The sequence below is a fragment of the Lonchura striata genome, chromosome 3 (assembly GCF_046129695.1).
Source record: "Lonchura striata isolate bLonStr1 chromosome 3, bLonStr1.mat, whole genome shotgun sequence".
Taxonomy (NCBI): Eukaryota; Metazoa; Chordata; class Aves; order Passeriformes; family Estrildidae; genus Lonchura; species Lonchura striata.
The window spans coordinates 78,323,176-78,346,992 of NC_134605.1; the positions used below are offsets into that span (position 1 = coordinate 78,323,176).

General features: G+C 35.5%; 1 protein-coding gene across 2 annotated transcripts in view; it reads left to right on the top strand.

Moving 5' to 3' along the window:
* The window catches only part of RNGTT (RNA guanylyltransferase and 5'-phosphatase), a 169,530-nt gene that overhangs the window by 47,971 nt on the left and 97,742 nt on the right, over positions 1 to 23,817 (top strand). For both annotated transcript variants that reach the window (XR_002466815.3, XM_021545647.2), the window contains exons 10-11: positions 1,773 to 1,844; positions 15,472 to 15,636. Coding sequence is in view for 1 of the 2 variants with exons in the window: in XM_021545647.2 (XP_021401322.1) it covers positions 1,773 to 1,844; positions 15,472 to 15,636 (237 nt within the window). In the remaining variant the exon portion in view is untranslated. The remainder of the gene's footprint in view (positions 1 to 1,772; positions 1,845 to 15,471; positions 15,637 to 23,817) is intronic.

Below are 23,817 nucleotides of genomic sequence, written 5' to 3' on the forward strand. Positions count from 1 at the left end.
GTCTGCTGTTCCTTTGAGAGCTCACCAGGGTCCTACCTGAATATTGGACACGAACAGAATTGCGTTTTGTTACATCACTTCTACGTAGACCTTTTTTGCACATGTTATTTGACAGTGCCTGTGACTAAATTTTTAGAGGGAAGATATTGTAATATTACAAAGGAATAGTTTTCATCCATTGGATTAATGTTTTTGTAATTTTTAATTTTAAAAAAGAAATTATGTGGAATGATGTGTAAGGTCACCTCAGGGAGTCATTCACAACACCTGTGAAAGCTGTGCATGGCTTTGAAATCCCAGTCTCCATCTCAGTGTTGTGTTCACAAAGGATGAAATTCCAAAATACTAAGTAGGCAACTTAGGTTTCCCAGTGGTTTCTGAGAACAACATGTTCATGTTTTCTAGTTTAGTTTTCAATGCTTCAAACTTTATGTTTGCTTTAAACCAAATATATGTTTTTACAACCAAACTGCTTGCTTATTTTTCAAAGCAAATTGTTGTTCAATGCTCGATGTAAGTCAATAATCTTGTTATTGTTGTACAGACTGAAAATTAATCTTACATGAGTCTATCAGACATTTTGGGTTTATTTTGTAGAATCTATGGATTCTGAGAGAGATTAAAAGGTTGTAAGACATAAAAATAGCAAGACATTAACTAAACAAGAATAATTTGAGTTGATGTAATGTTCTTTTTTGGAATAATTCTTGAGCTCCTTATTTTGTTTTCATCATGTCATAGTGAACTGTTTTCATGTTTTTCAATTGTTTTACTTGTTTGTGTGAATTTGGAATTTTAACTTTTAACTTTTTTTTTAATTAAAAAAACCTCTGTAGCTGATACAATTTATTAGCCAAGAATCAGGTAGGGGAGGGAGGTAAGGAGAAGATGGATTACATTTAGAGAAGTGTTTATTTCAGAGTTGTCTCTGGAAAAGATTTATCAGTGGTTGGTTATTACCATTTTCAGTCTTCATTGTTGGTTCATTAAACTCTATATTACTGTGTCTATGCTATAGACATAGTAATATCCTATATACTATGTCTAATTCCTGTCATAGGGGGCCTGAGTTCCTGATGTAACACCACCATGCAAGGTGTATATGTTTTTGCATGTACCATTAAGTTCAGGAAACACTTTTGTGTTTGGATGTTGATCATTAATGTTCTTTCCTAGGCCTATTTTCAGTCTGATTTGCTGGTACATATTGAATGTTAGCTGACTTCATGTGATGTGTCTGTGATACTTCTGACTGAAGGAGCCATCCTGTTTAGTCACAATGCAACAACATTCAAGCAAATTGCAGCTCTCAGTGCTACTTAGGACACTTTTAAAATTAAAAGATCCAACCTGAGCATAGGAAATGAATGTGAATGCTTGTTCTTTACATTCTCACTGTTGTGCTTCTGACTGTGGGCAAGATTTCCAGTAGTGCTTGGTTGGCTTAGGATCACAGTTCTTACTAAGGTTTTTAAAAACTCATTATTCACTCAAGATTTTGAAAGCTGTGTGGAAACTAATGTATAAATGTTGCAAATCAGAATGGGAAGCCCTAACACAGCTTCCTGGTGTTTTGTTAAATGCTTAATGGGAGACTTTTAAGACCACAATAATATTTTTATAATCTTGACCTGTTTTAAATTTTTTTTTGTAATAAAGATGTAGCTGGTGTTTTTATCATGCTTGCAGGTATAAGCACTAAGTATAAATGTGTTGACATTCTTCTTCTGTATTTATGAAAAAAATGCCAATGCTTTCTCTTTTCTTTTAAGGAAATGATCATCGACAAGGTTAATGGACAGGTTGTCCCTCGGTACTTGATATACGACATTATTAAGTTTAATGTAAGTGCTTTCAGTTTTGTTGCTTATCTTCATTAATTCTTATTTCAATTTTAATATTTTTATATAAGTAAGAGCTTCAGAGTAAATATAAACACCAAAATAATTTGAGTATTTTGCATCTTGATAACAAGAAATGCGTCAGAATTTAGTTTGAAAGCACCCTTACAATATATGTTGATTTATTTCCACTTGCTCAAGGAAAAATAGCCATTTGAAACAGTCTGCTAGACACTGTTGGAAATTTTCCCATATGTGAACTATTTAGGCAGTGAAATCAAGAGGGGATGGAGGAGTAAGCCTGGTGTATTTGTTACCAGAGCTTCACAGTATTTGTTAGGCTGCTCTGTCACCTCCTTCTTAAATTTCTGTTTGAAACCAGGCAACTGGTCCTCTGTTAAGTCCTCAACAGCAGGGTCTCCTGGTGGCACAGGCTGTAGGGAAAACGTATAATAAGAAAATGCATTGCAGAAGCTGTGGAAAAGAAGAATAGGGTGTAGAAATAAAATCTTCATGATCACAAGAAAGAGCTGTTAAACAGTACTGGAAATGGGAAACCTGTTTTCTATGAAACCAGCTTTGAAATACAGTAAAGGTTTTTTTGTAGTTGTTTTGCTCATAGTAGCCCATATGGTATTGTGTATAGATTTGCAAATCAGCATGGATTAGTGCTGATAACACAGGGATGCTCTCTGTTACTGCTGAGCAGCATTCAAGCCCTTGTCCGGCTTCAAGCCCTTTCCTATTTCACCCTACTGCCCCAGTGAGTAAGCCTGGGGTTGATGAGGAGCAGGGAAAGGGACACAGCTGGAATAGCTGACTCCAACTGACCAAAGGGACATTCTTTGTCATGAAATGTTGTACTGTGCATATAAAGCTGGGGGAAGAAGGATGTTTGTGGCATTTGTCTTCCCAAGTCATCATTATGTGTGATGGAGTCCTTCGGCCCTGAGGATGGCTGAACACCTGCCTGCTTATGAGAAGTGGTGAATTACTTCCTTGCTTTTTTTTGCATATGGAGCTTTTGCTAGAGCTTTGAAACTGTCTTTATCTCAAACCCTGAGCTTCCTCACTTATACCTTTTTGATTCTTTCCCCCTGTGTTATTCCAGGGGAGTGAATGGCTGCGGAAGGATTAGCACCTACTGTAGTTAAACCACAACAATGTGTTAAATTTAGTCAAAATAGACCATGGAGAAAACACTAGTATCTGTTAATGCTTCTGGAAAAACAAAATTATTGTTTCAGTGCACCTAACAGGACAAAAACAATATTAGTAAACAAGAGGACATTTCAGCTTTTCTCAACTACAGTTGACTCTTGCAGTCTTGAGTAAGGTACTACTCAGCTCAGTCACTCAGTGTTAAGTGGGAATTGCAAGTGTAGGCATGGTACCAGTCACCAGAAATTACTTAGGTATTCTTGGAAGCACAGTCATACTGTGACTTAAGACAGCTACTTTTAAAAGGAGTAGTTTGTGGGGAAGACGTGTTAGATTAGGACTAGAAGCTTTTTGTTAACACATTTTAATTCTGTATCTGGATGTCCTTTCTCTAGCCTTTTCTGAAAAGTAGGTGTTGGTATCCTGGATCCCTCCTACCATGAAGACTTTTCCCGTAGCAAGATTTCCATGTACTCTTCTGAAAAATACAGTCTTCTATGACAACTTATGGGTTCTCTTTTTTTTTTTTTTTTACATTTTCTTACCTGCTGCTACACCTGTGATTCCATGTTTATTAACCTTCATGTCTTGCCTTGTCTCTGCTCTCCTTTTGAGTCTAACCTGCCATTCACAGCTGTTACATTTCCTTTGAAACAAACATGTAATATTAGAAGTGTACAGTCATTCAGTTTGGGATGTGCATATACTAGCAAAATAACACTTTTCAAAACTCATAATTATTTTGGTTAAGCTTTGTTTGGTGGTGGAAGGGATGGAAGCCTTCATTTGTAGAGAAGGGTCCAGACTTAACATGATGAATCCCACTTGGCAAACAGGAAAAACGATCAGTAGGTTTCCAGAGGATTGTCAATGTTTAGGAAAACTCTGCTTTTGAACAGTGTTTGGTTTTGTTTGTTTTTTAAGGGCTGTGGGAATGAGAGGAGGAGCTAATTACTGTGTAATAGTTTTTTTGTCAAGGACAAATTGAGATAATGTTATCAGTTTGAGCATAAGCAGGGCTTTAGCTGCAAGAAGTCATTAGCAGTGGCCCTGCTATAAAGATTAAAAAGCACAGCTGTTTTTAGATTAATTTTAGAAGCTTAATTATAAAAATGGGCACCCAAAGATGTTTGGCTTGGCAAGAAATGATCAACAGAATTTTAGCACTATGAGAGGTAAATGTAATATAACTTGTGAATAGCAAGAAAGGGTAAGTTCCTATTTAAGTTGTATAAGTTAGGTTTTTGTTCATTCTCTTAGCAGATCTTCAAATAAAATAATTATATGACGAACTAGTCCTGTTCAAAGCCAGAACATTCCCTCCTGCCTCCCAAACAAATCCCCCTCTCCCAAAAATTCCCCAAAACAGAGATTGCTCTGGAATTTGGCAGTTTGTTTTGATCTGGAAAGCAGTTGAGTCTTGAAGGTGAATAATGGAGTTACTGTATTGCTGTCCATCATTAGTTACAAGATTTGCAGCATGTCCCCTGTCTCACCCTTCACCGGACTCAGCTTACTCTGCTCTGGGAGATGAAGCTTTGCAACTGGGGAAATGCACATTCAAGCCCCATTGATAAACACCTTTGCTCAGGTGAACCTCATCTTTTGGTCAGGTCTTGTGCACTAAGATATTTTTAGCTGAGCTTATTCTCAAATGCTTGACCTATTTTGCTAGCTAAACATTGCAGAGTTTTCTGGCTTTGTCGGAATATTCCTTCTGAAATATTGCATCCATAATGCAGAGGAAGTGAGTGGATAAGCACCTTCCTGTTACAGATTTTAATCCATGTTGTATTTAGTGAGGCTTATTGTTACTTACTTTTTGATTTTGCTGTAGTGTGTCGGGAATAAACTCTAGCAGCTTTCTAGAAAGAAATAAAGGGAACTAAGAGAATAGATTGATTGACATACATAGTGTATATTTGGCTCTAGAGGTCCATACAGAAAAGTCTTAGGAGGAAGAAAACCATAAAAATTGAATTTCAGTGATTGGGAGAAACCTACACTTGAGTTCTTAAGCAAAACATATCAATTGGTTTGGTTGTCTCTTTCTGTGGTAAGTTCTGTATTGAATTCTGATGCCTATTGTGTATAGCTGCTGCAAAAGTCTGTCTTCAAAGACACTGATGGAACTCTTTGACTATTTATTTTACTTACTGTTTCTGTGACATCTAGTTTCTAAAAGCTTGTAACACATCCCGTATTGTTGCAAGAGGTGTTTGTGTCAAGAAAAACAAATGATTCTTCAGATTTAAAAAGATTTTTTTATTGTAATTTTATTCAGGATGAAGCATGGCATTGATTGTTATTAATAGCACCTCAAAATATGACATTGCTGTCTCACTGCCTTCATCTCACCTGCTAAAATCAAATTAATAGAAAGAAAGCTGTATCCTAGTGAAATAAGCATGCCTGTTGACCTTTGTGTGCTCCACACACAAGAAATATGGATTTTTCATATTCCTCTGAACATAAAAGGCTATAGCACCCAACACTCCTTACAGTGTTTAGTCTTAATGAGTACAGAGGGAAATCCCTGCAGTGCATGTTGCTTTTCTTGATTTGTGTCTGTATACAGTTGAGTTCATTATAGTAACTGCAGCTGTATAGCTACAATTTCAAATTTGGTGGATAATTTGGTAGATAATTCTAATATAACAGAGGAAGCTGACAGTAGAATAATTAGCACCAGAAGCAAATGCAGGCAAATCCAAATCCCTTTTCATCTGAAACAGTCCACAAAAGAATGTGCCTTCATTCTCCAGTTATCTTGGAGACAGCTCTTCCTGAAAAACCTTGCTTTGAGAAGCTTTTCCTTTGATAATATTCAGTAGTTACTTGTAAATGTATGGGCACTAAACTTAAGCAACTGGTTTTTTACTTAGTTAAGTAACAAACAGTAACACTGGCATGATGTAGGATTTAATTAATGCATTCTTAGCAAAGATGCTGAAAATGAATACAACTTTCCTTTTCCTTTCTAACCCTGGCCTTTAAATTTCTAAACTCTAGCCAAGTTTTTGTGAGACCAGATTGCAGTGGTAAGAATAAACTGAATGCTTGAAAAATAATAATTATTTAAATGCTTAGAAAGGAGATAGAATTTTGATTAAATTTCCTAATACTTTGTGCATTGAATTAAGTCAAGATCAAGATTTCTTTGGTTGTCGTTATGTATAGCAATGCTGTTGCTATTGATAAAATTTGTCATGGTAAACGGATATGCTGGTCATAAATCCTGTCCACAGCCAATGTGCTCATTGAATTAATGTGTGAAAAATGTTTGTTTTAAATCCCTGTAAAACATTACCATGTCTGACTTTTCTGTTACAAACCTAATTTTAAAGCAATGTAAGGCTCATAGTCCATGCTGTCTCTCACTTATTAGCCTATTAACCTTAAGATTGTACTGTGAAAGCTTTGAGGGCACAATTCATAGATGCAAGTGTTTAATTGCATCTCTTCTGTTACAAATGCACCTGGCTGCCAGTCACCCTTCTGCCCTTAATTTTAATTCTGAATTTTTTTCAAATGGTATCACCTGAAAATACAGATTTAAAATGCTTTTGTTTCTTACAGTACTCTGGAAAGTAAGGGCACTCTGGGTATGTTTGCTCTTGCACCCTTTAGATTATTTCTTGTGAAAACTTATCTAACAAACACCCAAATGCTTGTACTGGTGCTCGTGCTGTGTGTTATGTTCTCAATATATATCACCTCATTGCTTCATGGCTCAGGGCTGTCAGGTAAATGAAATACAGACTATCCACTCAGTTCCATCTTACTTTGCTTTCTCCTGTTCAGTCTGAAAGAGGTGCATTAAGTTTGCTTTTTCTTCCTCCTTCAGTTTTTATGATGCTGTTCATTGAGAGCAAGGGCAGCCTGGGAATGCATTTGAGTATCCTGAAATTCCAGGAGGGCAGCATTACAGTATAGGAAGAGCAACTAATGGTGGATTTTAGGATGGAGAATCAACACAGTAAAGGAGTGATGCTGCAGAAGCTTTTGGGTCTGTGAAGTAGGATTGTCATATCATAGCTAACTGTCATTTAAAAGTCTTTCTTGCCTTATTCCCCTTCCCTGCTGATCATCTTTTATCTATCATTAAAAACCTGACTTGTACATCTCAACACCGCAATTTGAAAATCTTCTTATTGCTTCATGGTTATTCCTTGTATTTCAGTAAAGTGCACAGCAACTGAAAAGTAGCATTTCTGTTCATTTTTGCATCCCTTTTTTAAAAAAATCTTCTTTGCTATGACACATGCAAAATTTAGATTGTTGTTGAAGAGTGATAATTAGTGCATGCTGACCAGGATGTCTTTGCTGTTTTCGTGCTCTTATTTTTTTATTTAACAAGCTGCTTGTTGTTGGGGAGCATTTTCCAGTGTTGTAATTAGCTTGAAGCTTGACTGTTTTACTTGCTGGTTAGATTGTATGAAGAAAAAAAACCCATTTATTTCTTTCTTTCCCTTACATCTATTACTTTTAACCTCCTTTTCCCAGCCCAGGGGGCACTATGGATCACAGTGCCCCCCGGCATATTTTCTAAAATAAAGATGGCTTAATAAAGTATTATATAAAAGCAAAAGGGATTTAATTAAATTCTATCATGCCTGTTTTATTCTCAAAATATAAGTATTCTTATACTTCAACATGAAGTATGTCTCACCAGAAACTTTTGAATGGCTGATTATCACTAATTGTCAGAGGAAGAGACACAGTGTTTCTCCTGGGAGAGAGACGCAGGACAAGTAGTTCTCCAAGAGTAGCTTTAGAAGTTAACATGATACTAAATCCTTTATATTTTTCAAGTGTTTGTCTTTGTGTACTCTTACTTGCTTACCTTCATGTGATACTTTTCCAGCAAACCATGAAACTTGCAAAAAAAAAAAATACAAAGTCACACCTGAAAATTTAAGTTGGGTTATAAATGAAAATAGCTGAGATATTTTAAACCTTAAATACGATTTGGAGAATAAAGTCCAAACCCAATTTTTTTGTTCTTCAGAGGTTTCCTTAAAGAGCTTTTCTCAGTATCTTTGCTAAACAATTTTCTGCTTCTCAGGATTCAAACCTTTAAAACCCCTCTCTTTTTTTCTGCAGTATTTTTTTTTTCTTCTTATGCTATGGAAACTTATGATTAAATAGGAAAACTGTCTCCTTCATCTCACAGTTTGTGAGTCACTCTCATAGGAACTGCCGAGTGGACTTAAGCCCAGCTTCTGTCTCAAGCAAATATTAAGATCTCTCAAAAATGTGGCAGTAATCACAGTTGAAGTGGAAGGTGTAAAAAATTCTACAGTGAAGCAGGTTTTCCAGTTGCACTTTCATGTCCAGTTTTCTAAGTACTAGCGGTGAAGTCTTAAATAGGACTTTTCTTGTCAAAACAAAAATCTATAGGCAAAATAGAGTATTGGGGAGAAGTCATATGGAAGCAGTGAGAGTGTTCCAATGTAGCAATGTCTTATTTCCCTAACGTAGTTTCAATTACTCATTTTTTACAATTAATCTAGCAACAATATTCCATTTTTTTTTGGCTTTCTTCCTGTCTCTTCCCATCTTTTTCCTGTTTCTAGGGGAAAAGGACTAAAGAAAAATAAATAGTCAATGTTAATCAGAAGAATGTAGCAAATATAATAACTGTATATTTCAGGATTGTTTTATGAAGGTTGAAAGCAAGACCTCGCTAGTATTTTCTTTTTCATGCCTAACTAAGAGAGAATTTGGATTATTATTATTGCAGCCTTCCAGTACCTGAAGGGAGCATAGAACAGATCTGGAGAGGGACTTTTCACAAGGGCCTTAGTGATAGAACAATAGGGAATGGCTTTAAACTGGAAGTGGGCAGGTTTAGATAAGACAGTATGAAGAAATTTTTCACCATGAGCTTCATGAGGCATTGGAGCAGGATGCCCAGAGAAGTTGTGGATACCCCATCCCTAGAAGTGTTCAAGGTTGGATGGGGCTTGGAGTGACTTGGTCTAGTGGAAGGTGTCCCTGCCCATGGCAGGGGATGAAACTTGATGATCTCTAATGTCCCTTCAAACCCACACCTTGCTATGATTCCAGCAAGTTTGAATAGCCTCACTGACTGTTATGGTCTAGGAGAGAATGTGAATGCTGAATTTTCATCCTTTTTAGAATATTTATCTTATTTAAAATAAATATGAAGAAGAATTCCACTTTCTCTTGAAACAAGTATTACATTTTCAGTGTTTCTTACTCACAAGCTAACCATGTACAAAATGAACTAGATATCTAAAGACAGATTGTATACTGAAATTATAGATATTTACAAGTCTTCAGGTGTTATGAACTGATACTTAATTTTTAGCTCTATCATGGTTTAGGCAACGTAGATGGTTCCTTTTCTAAGAGAATAGTTGTGAATAAGTGCTGATTGTTACTACTATTTCCCCCCTTTGTTTCTAGTTTTTATAAGACTTCATACAAACTGTACTAGACAGTCTTATTTTAAATACAATGAAATTATTTATATTCTAAAAACACTAGTGCCAGAATCTTGAAATGGCTTGAATAATGTTTTTAAGATGAAGGAATTTTCCCACGGTTCTTTAATTCACTGGAGAGATAATTCTTTATCATAAAGACAGCTGTGTGAAAACCCAGCAATAGCTATTCCTATGAAGAATCATTGTGAATGGCTGACAGAAAGGAAGAGAGTGTGAGGAGGATAGAAGTAGAAAGAGAAAATATTGACTGCAACACGTACTAGGTGGTCCAATTAAGGTAAGAATACCTCCATACTACATACAACACAAACACAAGGAAAAATAATTAGAAAAAACGGAAGCAGTAAAATCCTGTGTTTGACTTTGAAGATAGCCTAAATTCAGTGTAAAATAAATTATTAAAACTTATATTCCCATATGCAGTCTTTTTGTGTGTAAATATCCCATGGTGATAATGACACATCTGTTTTATAATTAGGGTTTTTTAGAACTATGACTTTTCGTTCTGTAATTGAAGTGGGAAGTTCATCTACTCAAATTACCTGAGGGGAGGCAACCAGTCTAGATGGAGCAGGATTCCTTTTCGTTTTAATCATTTATGTCCTAGTAAAATCTCCTTATTGAGCTCTGGTTTTGGGGGCTCAGAAGAATTTCTAAATTAAGTCACTGTACATGAAATCAATGAATTTGATCGAGTTGTCTGTTCTCTGAATATAGCAACTACTAAGCTCTCAGTGTCTAACTGGAGCTTTGTTTTCAAAAGGGAGGGCTTAGCTCTTCATTGGTGCTAGATGCCTATTTCCATAATTCTGCTTCTTAATTGCCCAGTATTGGTGATGAGAATCATAATTCAGTCACTTCAACTGATTGTAAATATTCTGCTTTTTTTATGTTACCTTTATACTGATGGTGTAAATTTATCATCCAGTTGCAATTACAGAGTTTTATGGTTTTTATTGTGAATTTATTTAAAATTTCAAGCAATCCGAGAAGATTAAGGGAGAGAGCAATATTTGTAGTACAATCTACAATCTACTTTTTCTGTTTTGGTCATATCTGTTTAGTCACAGTTTTGACAGTCCTGCTGTTTTGTTCAAGTTATGTTTACTTATAAAAAACCCCCGTGGAGCTATATTTTTATGTTCTGTTAGACCTTGGTGTTATCCATTGGCTACTAACTTCTTTTCTTTGCACATTTTTAAATTTATTTTCAATGATTATTTTTTAAGGAAATACCAGTAATTTAATATATGTCTCAAGCAATATTTTTAATAGGTCAGATTCTTCAAACCATTTTTGTTCTGTGGTAAATCAGAGCAATATTCCATTGTACAAAACAACAACTTATAAATTATAATCATGTTCCTGCAGCACACTGGTTGTATTATTACAATTGAAACAGTATTTCACATGTTGTACCTCATTGATGCTAAGATAAACTTTAGAAACCTTTTGAAACTGCTGTATTCTTTGCCCTTATCATACATGTTTTGAATATTTGAGTGAATAAAGGTAGAAGACTTCTAACATTTTAAAGTTAGATAACTGCCAAAACTTTTAAATGAATTTTTAGATTCTATTGATTGTCATGCCTTTTGCCTTTTAGGAATAAAGAACTTAAGGGATATAATTCTATAAAATTTTTCATTTCTCTAATACTTTACTTCTCTGCTTCAAAAAGAAAACCTCATAGGAAATGAAAAAAGCCTTTTAGGTATTGAATATAGTAATAATCTTATTTTGAAACACAAACAGCAGTTTTAGATTGTTTGTTTATGTGTACAAAAAAAGCATCTATAAAACCATGGTCAGAAGAAGTATATGCCAGATCATTAATATAAAACTAAAAATATTAGACTGCGTGATCTTCAGAAGTTGGGAAAACTAATAATGGGCTTTCATTGGGAATACAGATGTCAGCTATGTGTGCCTTGAATTGTCAATAATAGCGTTAAACATGGGGTAGAATATCAGGCTGAGCTTATTCTTTATTCTTCTCTCAAAATCATGAAAGCTAAGACAGTTGTGACATATGTTCTACTCTGGCTCAGTAAGTGAAGACGTGCATGGACGTCTACCTGTGTGTGTGTGCTGCATTATTCATGCTTCAGGTACTGCCCTGGATAAGCAAATGGAGCATGCTTTGCTGGTGGGTACTTCAGCCATATCTCATGGAAGAAAAGAATAAATATTCTCAGTTTTTCCTGAACCATGCTGGTTATCAGCTGTGTGCAGAGGCCTAGGCATCATTTTTCTTTTTACTATAGCTGCATTGCAGAAAAAAAGCACATAAACACCAAAATAAAAGATGAAATACTTTTATGGAATTTGGTTTCTGTGTACCATGGTGTGTTCACTGTTTCTATGTAGGTAAAGGACTACATGTTTCAATGTTTTTAAACCCATTTCTTTTTGTGATTTTTATGTGACTTGTTATGTATGATTTCTGTTGAGAAGTTAATTTGAAATAACCGGAGTTTAAATTTAGAAATGTTGAGTCCTGGGTGTATTTCAAAGTTTAGTAGAAATTTCATCTTATGTTTTGAAGTTTTGTGGAGGATGTTTTAACATCAAAACAATATTTTGCAAGCCCACTCCATACTGTGACCTTAGTGCAATGCATAGAGTTTCAACAGGTGAAGAAAGCTCAGCTGCTTGAGGAAGAGGTGTTGATTCAACAAATGACTCTTATCTTAAGGCTTGTCTAAAGATATTTTGCTTTAGAGGTTACATTTTATTTACAGTGAGAGGGAAGTGTAACTTTCTATCATAGGAAATACATGCTGCTTGCTAATTTTGTTTTACCCTTTCCTAACACACTTATTTTAGGTCAAAAATGTTTAGAACAGGAATTATCATTTAATGTACTTCAGTAATTATGCTGTCAAGCAGTAGTGGCCCTTATTCTTCTCAGACAAGTAAAAGCCTACATATTGGAATAAGGTCTTAATTATCTGAATGCTTAAGTCAATAAAACATCTATATTGCCTAAAATATGCTATTACTTAATGCCTGGGTTTAGATTATATATGCATCAATGTCTTGGATTTTGACAATTATTAAATGAGTGCTTTATACACTAAATAATATCTTCCTGGTTTTGTCAAGGTCTCTGAATTATTTATTGCAGCCTGTGTTACCCTCCTACTTATTTGCTAAAAGTTAAGAATTTTATCACTTCAAGATTTGGTCTATGTCTGGGATAAATGTGTTGTATATTAGCAACATTTTTTGTAATTATAAGAAATGTCTGATAACAAAGAATGAGCCAGTCTCCTACAATATTGCTTTTATTTAGTATGTCCTTTAGTTAAATTCAGTTATGTGCTAATTTTCTTACTGCTAATGTCCTGTGCTTTTGTAAGACTGAAACACTCTTTGACTTCTAAGTTTACTAATCTGATGAAGAAGTAGCTTGGCAGCATTGTCTGTGTTTTCCTTTCTCATATGATCTTATGTCAACCTAGCTTTGACCTTTATTTGATGGAACCTAGCTGTAATATACCCTTCTACTTAACAAGCTTTAAAATAGAAATATATGATTGGCAGAGCTGCAGGAAATAATTAGTTCCAAGTAGGTGAGAAAAGTGAAAGGAATATTTTAAGGAAAAGAAAGTGATTCAGCTGGTTTATGGTGCATATAAAGTGGTCTCAGATTTTAATTTAACTGTTTTTGGATGGAAATAAATTTAAATCACTGTACAGACCCATTTTTTGAAGGAGTCATTGTAAAAAAAGATTTCTAAATAACGTAACTGCTTATTGGCTTATTGGAAGCTCAAATGTATGAAATATTAAATAGTTTATTTGCTCTTTCAGACCTACTAATAAAATGTGACTGAGTGGAAGAGATACTATAGGGAAGAGAGCATGTGCACTAGATCTTGCTGAAATCTACTACAGAATTATGGAGTTCTTTGAAGATATAAGAAATATATACACATTTCCCAGAAAAGAATTCTTCAATCAGTTCTTCAGTCAGTTGTTACAGGGGTTGAGATGTGTTTTCTGTGTTTTAGTTACATGTACAAACCATGATATGCTCAATCACTGTATAGATGAGTGTTCAAGTATGCTATACATAGGGCGAGAAGGAAAGGAAGGAAACAAGAAGCAAGGAAAGATTGATTGATTGATTTATCCAACATTTTGTCTGTGGCACTTAAAAATCTGTAGATTGTGCATCTGTATTCTGTGAAAAATGAATAAAGAGTGAACTACACTGCCTCTTGGATTTTTCCATACTCTTAATTTTCCATTCATTTGAATGGCTCTTTACTGATAACACCTTCATGTTCGAAAGGAGGACTACACTGAAGGCAACATTAACAGCCAGCTAAGCTTTCTTCTTCACGAGCATGGATCAGTGAACAGAGATTAGGAGATATTTCACCCATGGTATCTGCCACAGGCTTTGTACAAGATGTGCTTCCCCAAAGAGTGATGGTGCCTGTGCTGCCTGTTCTTATGTAGACTCAAGCAGAGTCCTAAAAGAAAGTGGTTTTGAGTTACATGTTGTATGGGAGCATTGCATTATTCTTAAAGCTGTTGTCATGAACTGAGGACTTGTGATAGGGGTCTAGTAGGTTCTAATGCTAGCAAAGAAATAGAAGACAAGCTTTGGGAGCATGAAATGTCAAAGATTTTGGAAAGAACTGATTAAATTAATGCTATTAGAAATTAGCACTCTGTTTTTCTCCTAATTGAGATACCTGTTCAGATACTACTTTCTCTCTCACCTTTGTATGCCTCATCAGAATGTGATTTTGCCATTTATTTTTTGGCCTTCTTTCCAGTTGACCACTTCAAGATCCTCTCTGATGCAATCTGGAGCAGTGCTTTTTTCCTTCAAGCTGCCTTTAGTATAGGAGGTACCTGGTAGTCAGTACTTCTGCTCAACTGTACTGCTGCCACTGATGATTTGAGTCCCAGTTTCATTTGCTCGTTGCTTTCGATTTTTGAAAAATTCTGGTTTGCAGGCCAAGGTTCTGTGAGCTAATTCCCTGTAGGCCATGAAAGGAACGGGTTTTGAAAATTATTTCCTTGTGTGAATAGAGTGGCAAAATGAAGGATGATCTCATGTAAATAACTTTCAGTGCTTAATCACACTTGTAACAATGCAAATCTACGAGTTTTGTGTCTCATTGCTGTGAAAGTGACACCTCCGATTGAAACAAGCTTTAGAATTCATTAGTTGACAGTTACTTGTTTTGTTCTAGTAATATCTAGTTTTGTTCTATCTAATGCTCAAAATATAATGAACTCCATTACAAGCCAATACTAATCTGACAAATGCACATTTTGAACCCTCATACTGAGCTGGTGCAATGCACCAAATGTAGAAACAGCAATGTAAAGCTGCTGGTTTATTTCACATCTTGAAAGGTCAGGATATGCTGCTGAAGCTTAGCAAAGGGTTTTGTTGCCTTTTTGTGACTGAGCCATCCAATATCTTGCAGGGTTTTGTAGCCATTGTTTATTGGCACATTTTCCAGCTACACCTTTTTTTCTCTTTTCTATGACAGAAAAAATGAACATTAATTAATGTTTCTTTAAAGGCATCAATATACTGCACTCAGACCAAGGAGTTCACTTAAATGTGTAAATCTTGATGCTTTGTCATTAAAAGTATTGTGAACAAAATGATCTAAATTACTTCAGACAAAAGCTATGTGGAGAATTATAGCTGCCATATAAAAGCCATAATTAAGGAGTATTTCAATTATTTTACTTAACTTTAAAGGTTGTTTAGGTGTTTAATTTGTGAATGGTTGAATGCATATTACAGGTTTCTAGCTTTCTGTGAACTTTGATTTGGTTAAACCTCTTATAGCCTGAGAAAAAATGCTTGAAAACCACACATTTGGGAAAAACTTAGTGACTTGATAATACTTCTATTTATCTGTAGTTTTCTAAATATTGTGTTAGGAAGACTTAGATTGTTCAAATAATTTGGTGTTTGATTTTAATACTGATTTTTTGTTACTTGGCAGGGACAACCTGTTGGAGACTGTGATTTTAATGTTCGACTTGCATGTATAGAGAAAGAGATTATATTTCCACGACATGAAAAGATGAAGAGTGGTCTCATTGACAAAGCACAAGAACCATTCAGTGTTCGAAACAAACCATTTTTCGACATCTACACTTCCAGAAAGGTAAGATTGATTTCAGTTGTTTTATATTGTGGTACTGGAGGCTGTATAGCAGTGGTAGACATAGGTTTTCCCTCAACATTTTTGTTGTGTCTTCCATGAGGTCCTCTGCCAACCAAATGTTCAGCAATTGTTGTGGAGCAACCAGCAGCTTGGGAAATTGTGAAAAGGAGTTTTTTTGTTTGTTTGTTTGTTTTGTTGTTTTCTTACTTATTTCAGGCTTTTAGAAAACAGTTTTGAAGCTATCAATAAATATGAAGTACCAGGTAAAACTTTAAGAACATTGCAATCTGCATTTGAAATGATTGTGTTTCAAATGAAGTTCAGTCAAAAATTTTTTACTCTAATGTATTGCCACCATCTTAAAAGCATCTTTGAGATATGAATATCTATACACTTTTAATTTATTGGGATATTTGGGGTTGGTGTATGGCTTCTTTGGTGTTTTTTCCTTGGATTTTTTTTTTTTTTTTTGGTTGGTTGATAGACTCTGAAGCCTTCTACATTTTGGAGTTTAGGTTACACATTTTTCTTTTTGTACAATGTACATTATAGAGTATTTTTGTCATCATTTCAGTCTTACATAGTGAAATATGTTATTTTTACTGCTCTTACAACAGGAAGCTTCTTGGAGGGCTTGAAATCTGGTCATTATTTTCAATAAGCAAGAAGTTTTATGTCAGTATTTGAGAATTGTTTGTGTGTCCTATGATAACTGTAAGGAGGTTTAGGTAGTAGTACCAGTATTGATGTGGAGGTGTATCTAAGGCAATATTGGTAAACACTTAAGAGAAATAATTATTGGTTCAAAATAGATTTCAAATCTATATCTGCTCAAAAGAATAGTATTCATAAAAATATATTCTCAAAAGATCAATATATAAACTAAGAATTATTGTTGCTCTTAATTACCTCAAAATACCTTTTTAATTTCATTACTTCTGTGAACTTGATGAGTATGATTCCTGTAACACTTCCTTAGGGTAATGAAGAAAGGCTTGCATTTTAATACTCATTATAACTTTGTGAATTTTTCATTATGTATGGTCAGAATACACTATAAGCAATAGTCCAGTCTATTGAAGCATTGCCCTATTCTGAAAAAAGACTACTTAAAAATAGTATTGTTTTGCCCAAAGAATCTTTATCCTATTTTTGTTTAGTCATCTCTGCAACTATAGCAACAAATATAGTGATGAATAACTCATCAGTATAGCTGAAAAAGTGAGCAGACTTCCTCTTGCTTCAATGATAAATGTCTTGAGAGAGTTTGCTAGCTCTATGTGCAGGAAAAGCAAGATCTGCAGGAAAATAAGGAATTACTTCTATCCTCTAAGTCTGTTTATATCCATCAATCTCCCTCCAGAGATAGGTGCTGCTGAATGGATCCTAAAGGATGACAAGTGGGACCTGCTTAGGTAGATCTCCTTATGTTCAATTAGACGTTTTTTCTTTCCCAAGAAGAGTTGGATCCTTTCATCTTTAGAAAGGGTCTAACAGGATCCTTCCTTTCTTGACTGTAATGAGCAGCTTTGTGGTGCTTAGTTGCTGGCTGGGGAAAAACCACGACAAGATCCTTAAACATCCTTGAGTAGTCTCAGAAAAGCTGTGATATTTTTAAGCCTGGGTTTCTTCCCTACTTTCTTCCGAGTGTGTTTCACTGAGAGAAGATGTGACTTCTTAAGTCACCCACAAAGGTTGTTGTTTTCAAAGATTAAGGTAGCAGTCCTTGGACACAGATAAGATGACTCTCTGATTTCACCACCATATTCAAGACTGACAATCAACATACCTTGTCAGAATGGTTTCATCAAAACTTTAGGCATTTTTTTTTTCAGTGTAGCAGGGGTTTGCTTTGGATCAAGAGAAGAATCAAGTGTACTTCATCACATCCGATTTTTGTTTTGAGAAGCTTTAATTTTTGAAACATGTTCTCAGGTTGCAGTTTGAACTTCACAAGAGAATGCTCTAGACCTCTTTTTCACAGCCTCCCCCCATCATTCCTTTCTATGATCTGAGTTAAGACATTCCGTTCCGTTCCATTCCGTTCCATTCCTTTCCATTCCATTCCATTCCATTCCATTCCATTCCATTCCATTCCATTCCATTCCATTCCATTCCATTCCATTCCATTCCATTCCATTCCATTCCATTCCATTCCATTCCATTCCATTCCATTCCATTCTTTTTATTAAAAAGAGTGTATCAGTAAATGTGTGTTAGATTGTGTGGACTGTAGGAAGATTACTCAAAAGGCCAGGAGCTTCATTGCTATAGTTAATAGCAGAAAAAGTGGGTAAAACTTTTAATTATACCAGCAAAAATGAGTGCTTTCCATGTGGACTTAGTTATTTTCAGTGAAAAAGTGGAAGTAATTACTTGAAACAGCAGTAAACTTTGTGCTGTGTTATATAATACATCCACTAATGAAAATGTTCTTTGAGTTATGGACTTGGAACTTTAATACCAGAGTTAGGTACTGACTGATTTTTTTTTTTTTTTTTAATCTGGAAATCAATTTACTGTGAAATGAAATGCACTTTTAAAGTGCAATTATAAAGTATGGCAGCGTTTGTGTGTCTTGAGATTTAGTTTTGGATTTTGGAAATAAGTGCTTTATAATATTGCCTTCAGTATTATTTTAAAATGTTTGAATGGACTTTTATTTTTTGTAAGACTGAGTTTTAGTGGTAAGACAAAAGAAACGAACAGTCACTGGGTAGCAAGTCGAAGTTGTGTATTCTCAGTCTCTAAAAATATTGCCTTGTTGAACTCTGATATTGATGAAGAAAGCAGTATCACTAAATTTTTTTTCATCTATAATCAATTAAACACAGATTAGTATTTTAGTGTTAGCTAGGAACTTCCTTTTAATGTAACTTCCATGTTCTCTTAGACATTTTTGAGCAAAGTTGAATTTTTGGTGTTTGTCATTACTCTTGCATGATTGGTCACTTTTGTTGCATAGCTTGTTTTCTTTGCATTTATAGATTTGCATCAGATTTCAAGGAGATGATAAATTCTCCCACCCATTGTGAAAGGATTGCAGCAGTCAATGAAGCTGAGTTTTAAGTTAGTTCTTTAAATACTTGGTACTCTTAGGCTTTGAACCTTGGCCTTGTATTTACAGGAATATTAGGCTTTTCAGCAAGACTTTATTTTCATTATATTGAGCAGGAAGTACAGGTACATAGAAATATATCCTTGGAAGTTGTCCAACTCTTGGCTTTCCTTGCTTAAACCAATTCACAGTTCTCTTGCAAGGCATTTTTGTGTGGACAATCTCAGTCTGGATGTCATGACTAAAACCCATTTTCTACTGAAAATTCTGTCTAGCAGGAGTAGGAAAAAGGTTCCTTTCTGTGTAGTCTGTGGTCCCATGGAGAATTGTGCCCATCACTTTCAATGGAACAAAAGGGCTAAAGGTTAAACAATGATACAGGTCAAATGAACAACCTTTTGCAAATGTTAGCACACTGCATGTCAATGACTTGTCAGTTCTTAGACTATTATCTGGTTTTAAAATGACAGCTTGTCCTAGAGGGATTAGAGAAAAGGTAATCTCTGCTGGAAGATTAAATGGTCTAGGATCCTTTTAAAAGTTTTCAGTCAAATCTGTGAACTGACACGTGACTTACTTTGTTCTCTGTGTTTATTTGACATTTAGATTTTTATTTTTACTTTTTAAAAGTGCTTTTGCTGTAGTTAGGAGAGGTGGAATGTTTAGAGTTTATACCAACAAAGGTATAGATCCTGTTGAGATGGTTTGCTTTGAAAAATTAAGCGGCTGTGGACTTCTGATGATGCAGGAGAACGTGTAAATGCACATTTTGCTGATGTTCATGTGTTTTGCAGGCAGCTGAGGCAGCTGTAAGCTAGTATTTGCATGCTCTGAAAGAGTGAACCCTGATAAAGGGCAGAATATGCAGACATTGCTCATCCATGTCTGCCAAGAGAGCTGTTAACCAAAACTGACTGAAAATGACAAGGCCCTGTCTTATATCTCCAAGTTGCCTACAGACAACATGTGGAGAAGCTTTGCAGTCATGGGACAGAAGACAGAAGAATTGCGTGGCAACAGTGGTGGTTCCAGAAGTGTCAAATACTCTATTTATTGAAAATCTTGAATTTCCCCATGTCAGTGGAGAGGGAATGTTACCATCTGGAGGTTTTTTATTGCCAAGAACACTTGTTTCCTCTGTTTTACTTTTGTTTTTATTTTCTATGCCTTCAGGAGAAGTTTAATCGCCTTACCGTTCAATCTTGCATCTCCTGACCTAAAGTTGGCAGCCATTCTTCATGTCTGGCCTACATCATTTTCCTCACTCCATCTGTTCCCTTCCAAGGTCTTGGCCTATTTATCACCTTTTAGTTGTCTTCTAACCCCTGTCCCCTCTACCATTTTGTTTCTGTTTGTTTTTATTTCTTCATTTCTTACATTTCTTCCTCACTTACTCCTGGTCCATCTCTCCAAGAATGGAAAATTTAATAGTGTAAAAGCAGTATTGCCTTATTTCACCCTTATATGGTTTTGTGCTGGTATAACCTTCATTTAAATCTTTTTGGCATGCTTTTCTTCCTGTAAACACAAATAACAATTGACCTGAGGAACTTAGTAAACAAATAGGGAATAAGAAGCTGCAAAGATGTTACCTTGTTCTTATACTAGAATTTGAAATCTTTGCTTGGCAGCTGTCTTATATCCCGGCATGTAGTACTTCAGCCAGATTGCTCAAAGTTATTTCACCACATGAATTGTAAAGGTAAGTACAGCCAGTCAGCCCAAGTGGAAGCTTTGTAAATTGTAAGATGAAATAGGTGGCTAAACTGAAGATGTTGAGCTGAATATAGGTTACTGCCACTTGAAATTCAGTGCTTGAACTGCAGCTGTTTCATGCAGCCAGCTGCAGCACTGCAGTGATGTGAATACTATTTGGTAAACAAAATTTCTCTCAGTGAGAGGTTGAGGGTAGCAGAGACTTTGTAAGTGGGGTGTCCAGCTGCCTCTGTTCCTTTGCTTTCTGTGGGACAGGGAGGCAGCAGCTACTTGCTTAGATTTGGGTTCCCTCAAGCTAGGGCAAACACTGACTCAGCTGTGGCTAACTTCTCAGCATCCTTGCTTTGCTGGAGTCACTTAAGGAGACCCATTCACGAAGAAGAATCTATGTTTGTTTCCTGGAGTAAACAGAAAGGATTAGGCTACTTGCTTTTGGTTATTATTATTTATGATGTTGAAGGTCAAGTATAATATTTCAGCACAGTAGTATTTTGGTTAGGAAAGAAGTTTTTTCTTTTTGTTTAAGAAATTATTCACACATTAGTTACATTTCACATTTTTCAGAAAGTTATCTGCTGAAGTTAAAACAGAGTCTTGGATATTTCCATGAAGGATTATTTTCATAATTTGTGGCCCATGTTAGATATTGCTGGTGGTACAAATTAATGTAGAATGATTCAGTTGTGGAATATGCAATTAAATTCTGACTTGTCAAACTATCGTGTTAGAAAGAAAGCATTGAAACTAGTGGAAAAATAAAGGCTTATGCACGAAATGTTCTACTTGGTGCACGTTGTAAGTTTAAACATCAGGACAATACATACTCAGCTTAGCTTTTAACACTTTAACATTAGATTTGAATATTCTAACATTTTTGTAAATTAATTTCTTCTGTATTTGGTACAGTGGAAATACCATATACCTTTCTAAGTAGGAAAAGTGTCTTTAACAATGATTTCTTCTTTCAGTTTTATGGTGTATTACCAAACCAGGGAAATGCAAATCTGTTTGGACTTAATTACCAGTTGGTATGCCAGTATGAACAATTGAATTGTATATTTGATATCTTCTGAATTAGTTGGAAGACTCAGCTGTGGTGACTAAGTGGGTCGCTCCACTCATTAATTGAGGGGCAACTGTTTAATATTGTCCATTGTGCCACTTCACAGCCTGTCACTTTCCAAACTGCCTTCTGGCAATGCAGCTCCACAGGGAAGCCATCAGCCTTCTCCTATTGGAATGACGTTCAAGAGACATGCACTTAATTTGGATAAAATGAATAAAAGCACAAAGAGAATGGTAAAGATAGGGGTGAAATTTAAAGCAGTTTATTATAAAGCAAGATTATAGGACATCGCTACTAGCTGCTTCTTTTCTTGTAATATGCTCAATTTTGAGAAAAAACCCCCAAAACCAGACTCTGAACAACGTTAATCTTTAAAATAAAGAAATTACAAAATCTTAGCATTTTACTATTATGGCTTTACAGTTTTAATTTCAACTTTGTTGCAAATAAAGCCCTCAAGTGCCTTTACATAGCAGAAGAATCCAGTTTTTTTAAACACCCAGAATATGAAGTTAAACCTTAATTTTTGTGTTAAAATCAATGCTTCAGGCCCAGTATAAAATATTAGCCCAGTTTAAATCAGGAATTGTAGCAGAAAATATATGAAAACATTATGTATATAAGTTTTGTGTCTGACTGAATTATTGTATATACAGCTTTGTCTTTGTTGATAAGTCTTATTAGAAATGCTTAATAAAATAAAAACCTCAATTATCTGACTTAATTAAAACAGACCTATCCACGATTTTTGCAACCAGAGACCAGATTATGTAGGAACAGTTTACTCAGGGGCTGGATAACAGATAAACCTTATCAAGTATGTAACTGTGGAAGATCATTCAGGCCATTGTACTCAACCCAGTGCCATACTTTCCTTTGACATTAGAAGAACTATTGAATGTAGTATTTGGTCAAACCCAGAATATTAGGGAGCTTGCAAGCATCAGTGATGCTTGCAATGAGAGTAATAAGAGCCTTGTTCAGTTGAAAACATTACAGACTTTACCGAGCATCTTTCATCCATTCAGGGGTGCCATAGATTGCAGCTAATGTGTAAATAGTTCAAAGTGTGTGCTAGTGGAACCTGTTAAATCTCCTCCAGCTCCAGGAAGACTGTAATCTCAGATGGGTGTGTTCTGCCAGGCAGGAGAGTGTGGGGAGAGTGATGTGGGCAACATACCCCATGCCTAAAGGAAAGAAAATGAAGTCACCGTGGTTTGAAACAGAGAGCTCTGAAGAGTGCAGTACATGAAATGGCCAAGCCATGAAATATATTGCTGTTTCTTCATCAGGAAAACTAAATATGAAATATCAGTGTTTGGCAGGGTCATTCCCACAAAACTTTGAGGAGTGCATGTTTCTCTTAATTTTGAAGCTATCACAAAAGTAAATTAGAGTTTCCTGGAGGAGCTTATTGCTCTAATTTGAAAGAAGCATTTGGAAACATCGTAGTTAATTGATGTCAGTTTCTCAATTGTGTTTTGGAGAAGAGATTGACAGTGAGAAATGCCTCATGCTTATTTTGAATTCAGGAATGCAGATGTGCTGTCAAATTCAGCATTAACACACATAGTGCTTATGTTATTCTTGGGTATTGTTTTGAATATATTATATGCATAACCTTTGGAGTTGTTCACTCAGAACCAGCACATGGGTGATAGTTCAGTAGAGCTCTTACTGTACTATGCTCTAGGTTTTCCTAAGGTGTCTCCAAATAATTAAGAAACATGGCATACAGCTAGTGTTATTAGCATCTTTGAAGAGTGCTGTTAATGCATTAGCTGCAAAGCCAAGACGATTAAAAAAAAATTAGAACCATCAAACTTGATTCCCTGCCACCCTCACAATCTGTTTTATTCTTGTTCACAATAGCATTTTTTTCCTGTATGGCTGGGTAGTGAAATCAAACTAGTGTGGTTCTTAGTTGCATCCCAACACACTTTTTCCTAGGAGGTGCATCATGGCACAAAGCAGCCTACAGAGAGAAGGGTTGAATCTCTTTCGCTTTCTTGCTTGGAGGTGCTGCCCATTTCCTATCACATGAATATAAACTGGAATTTCTACTGTCTTCCTCAACTGGAAAAAATGTGGACTCCATTGATTATTTTCTGCAGAATTGCTATTCTAAAGGATAATGAAGAGAGGTGTCATTAGAATGCTAATGACTAGTAGTTTGGGCCCTTGTCAGTCGCTGACTGTGAAATTATAAGAGCAAATGGTTGAGGAAGACACTCTACAGTAGATGTGATTCTTGGAATTACGTTATTTTTGGTCTATGGTCTACTGAGTAGCATTAAATCTTCAGCATATTTGACTTTGTACAGAAGGGAGTCTGGGAGCC